Below are 3,173 nucleotides of genomic sequence, written 5' to 3' on the forward strand. Positions count from 1 at the left end.
CCCTACATCATTGCAGTGGCAGGACGTCAGCCTTGCTTGCATCTCCGCTTCTTTTACCTACTGCACGCTGGCGGGTGTGTTTGGGGCTTGGTTTTACACCAGGTGGTTGAATAAGGGTTCGTCGTGGTGACTTGGAAGATTTAATGATTGCCCGATAGCCCAGGTGGCCCTGCCCAGTCCTGAGTTCCCTTTAATCTGGGCATGTGTATTTTGCCAGGAGGAATAGCTCCTCTCCTGCCTTCAGCCCGATTGGGGCACTCTTCCTATTGAAAGAAGAAGTATCTAGAAGTTGGCGCTATATGGCCCTGCAATGAACACAACTCCCCGCCTCAGACGTTACCGACCCCTTATTCTCTTTGCTTTTTTGCTTCTTGTCCCGTCCCCTACAGCCCACTTGCCCAGTCCCATCTGGTTTCGACTCTGAGCCTGACTCCCTCCTCTCCGTTGGCCTCTTGCCTTCTGGAAATAAATACAACTTTTGCTCTTGGGCTGAGTCCAGCTCAGAATGAGATTTTTTTTTTTTTTAATCCGATGCCAACAGATTGCCAAGGCTGAAAGTTTAATTTTTAACCCACGTCGGATGAGTTCGTAACAAAACGGTGGGCAGACCCATAATGACAGGGGCTCTTGTAAGTGGGATCAGGCCATTTCTGCACACACTCGTGTCACCTGTGAATGTTTTGTGCCCTGTGATGCAATGTGCTACCTAGGGCGTGTACGTTAGGACACCGGCTGATGTGGCACAGCCTGCATATGACTTTAATTTTGCTTTCCGGGCAAGGGGTTTCAAAGCACTTAGCAAGCAGTGACTGGCATAACCTTGCTTGTCTTGTATGAGCTCAGCCTAGTAGGTATTAGTGCTCCTGTTGTACAAATGGGCAAATTGAGACATGGAAAAAGGCTTTCCCTTAAACCGTACAGTCGATCACGGCCAATGCACTAATCAGAAGCACTTTGCCTTGTACAGGAAGATATCATGACGGTAACAAAAGAAGGAAACATGCTGTTAAGTAGCTTAGAAGAGCCCGACAGCAACGAGCCGAGTCCGGAAGAGCACCGCGAGAGACCCGGGGACTGGGAGACCGTGAATCGGTGAGTGCAGAGTGCTACGTGTTTCATTGACTTGAAATGGGCACTTACACGATATTAAGGTTTAAGATATTACGGTTTAAGAATACCTGGTTGATAGAAGAAAAGGGAAGGTCACAACAAGGAAGGCCGCAACAATTCTGCTCCTTTCCTGCCTCTGCCACCGAATGCCCGTCGGACCTTTGGTCCGTGCCTTAACCTTGCTACGTGCTTGTTTGTCCGTTTGTAAAATGGGATGGGGCTAGACTTGGAGCCTTCAAAGACCAGGCTCTTGGATGCCATAGATTAGAGAGGTAAGACAGAGAAGTGTTGTCACCTTTGAGATCTGCATGAGCCTCTATCTACATGCTGGAGATGAGCTCAGGGCTTAAAGTCCAGGTCCCAAATCTCCTAACTCAGGGAAGTTGGTCTCTGAGTCCCCACTTTGCAGGGGGTCTGGGGGGCTTGCACTCTGCTTGTCTTGCATTTGCCCACTCTTTTCTGTCTTGCCGTTGTCTGTTGCTGTTTAGGTTACTTGCTCAGCTGCATGAGATGGAAACTGCTTTTGATGGATTCTGGGAAAAGCACCAGTTAAAAATGGAGCAGTATCTACAGCTGTGGAAGTTTGAGCAAAGCTTTCAAGAGGTATGATGAGACGGTACCTTCCCCCGACGCTCGTGGAGGCAATCCAAGAGATTGCAGGCATCGTGCTTAGGATTGCCAGAGCTGGATGTATTGGGATGTTTATTTAACTCGAACTTCCTTGCACTGCAGCTTTGTCTCCCTGAGCAATCTTAACTACAGTTTGATCGGCTTTAGATCAGAGAGGAGTGGTATGCTTATCATCATTATCAGTTTGCAACAGCTGTCTTTATATTTTTAGGTCAAGAATGCTATTGAATTTTTAATGGACCGGCAAGCAGACCTGCCTGATACTGGAGATAGCGTCTCTCAAGTAAAAGAAAGGCTTAAAGACTTGGGCAGTTTAGATGATATGGCTCAGGTGAGATAATCTTTCAAATGATAGATCTACCCATGAAACCCAGTAAGCCCTCCTTTAACAAGAGGTAGAGTGTGTTCCCAGAAATGGCCTTGCTCTCTTGAAACTTGGCAGGCAGTAGCTGAGTATATGGATTTCACTCATCTTTTACCTCTGGGGAGCATCATTCAGATCAAATGAAAAACCTCATGATAATACATTTGGCTATTCTCATTTTAAGTAAGTTGCTGACTGGGCATAAAATCCAGAACAGGCAAATTTCTTTGCCTGGAGCAGGTGAGGGTAGGGGCTGGACATGTGGGGGCAGAATGATTTATGCAATCATTTGGCAATGAGGGATTGCAGACAAGTCAAAAAGCAAGACAAGCCCCTGTCCCGAGGTGCGTGTGTGGGTGACAACATGGAGAGGCAACAACAAGAACCGTGATGAAAAAATTGAAATCTATTTTTCGCATTTCTTTTTGTATGTGGAAGGGAACCTACTGGAGTTGGGTATATAACTCCCTTAGGCTCCTTGAGAAATCCCAGCAATGGTTAATTCAGCGTGGTGGGGAAGTCGGGGGTTTATCCACCGTTTGAAAGAAGCCTGTTCTGAAATGGGAGCTTGAAGAAGGGCTGGAGGGAAACGGACGGGGCACGAAGGAGAAAGGTTCCCGGCGTCGGGTCAACACGAGAGAAGACGCAACCATTGCATTGGCCTAGTTGAGGGCAGAAGGTTACACATCGAACCGGGCCACAGATGCAGTGCTTAATTCCTCCTCTGTGCAATCATCAATGAAATGATGGTATCATCCCACAGGCCATCTTGGCATGGGCCCAGCTGTGTGGGTGAACCAACCTGTTGCAGCAATGCTCTTCTTTTCTTTTGAATGAGAAAAACACATTAAAAAGCTGCCCTCCTGGGTTGGCAGCACCCTGTTTCTAAAGGTACAGGCTGCATGCAGAACTGGGCTGACCACTTCACATGGTATGTATTTCCTTGCATCTCCTGCCAACAGTGGGTGATACCAGATGATGCTTTTAGATGCATGTGACCATTTGTCAGGTGTTGCCCCATTGTACTCTGGGTGGCATCCTTAAAGCCAGCCTCGAATCCTTCTCTTTC

General features: G+C 47.6%; 1 protein-coding gene across 1 annotated transcript in view; it reads left to right on the forward strand.

The window, feature by feature from the left end:
* The window catches only part of MCF2 (MCF.2 cell line derived transforming sequence), an 80,155-nt gene that overhangs the window by 38,950 nt on the left and 38,032 nt on the right, over positions 1–3,173 (forward strand). The window contains 3 exon segments of the mRNA XM_025212729.1: positions 968–1,092; positions 1,599–1,713; positions 1,952–2,071. Of these exon segments, the coding sequence (XP_025068514.1) occupies positions 968–1,092; positions 1,599–1,713; positions 1,952–2,071 (360 nt within the window).

This window comes from Alligator sinensis, unplaced genomic scaffold (assembly GCF_000455745.1).
Source record: "Alligator sinensis unplaced genomic scaffold, ASM45574v1 scaffold1584_1, whole genome shotgun sequence".
In the NCBI taxonomy this organism is placed as follows: Eukaryota; Metazoa; Chordata; order Crocodylia; family Alligatoridae; genus Alligator; species Alligator sinensis.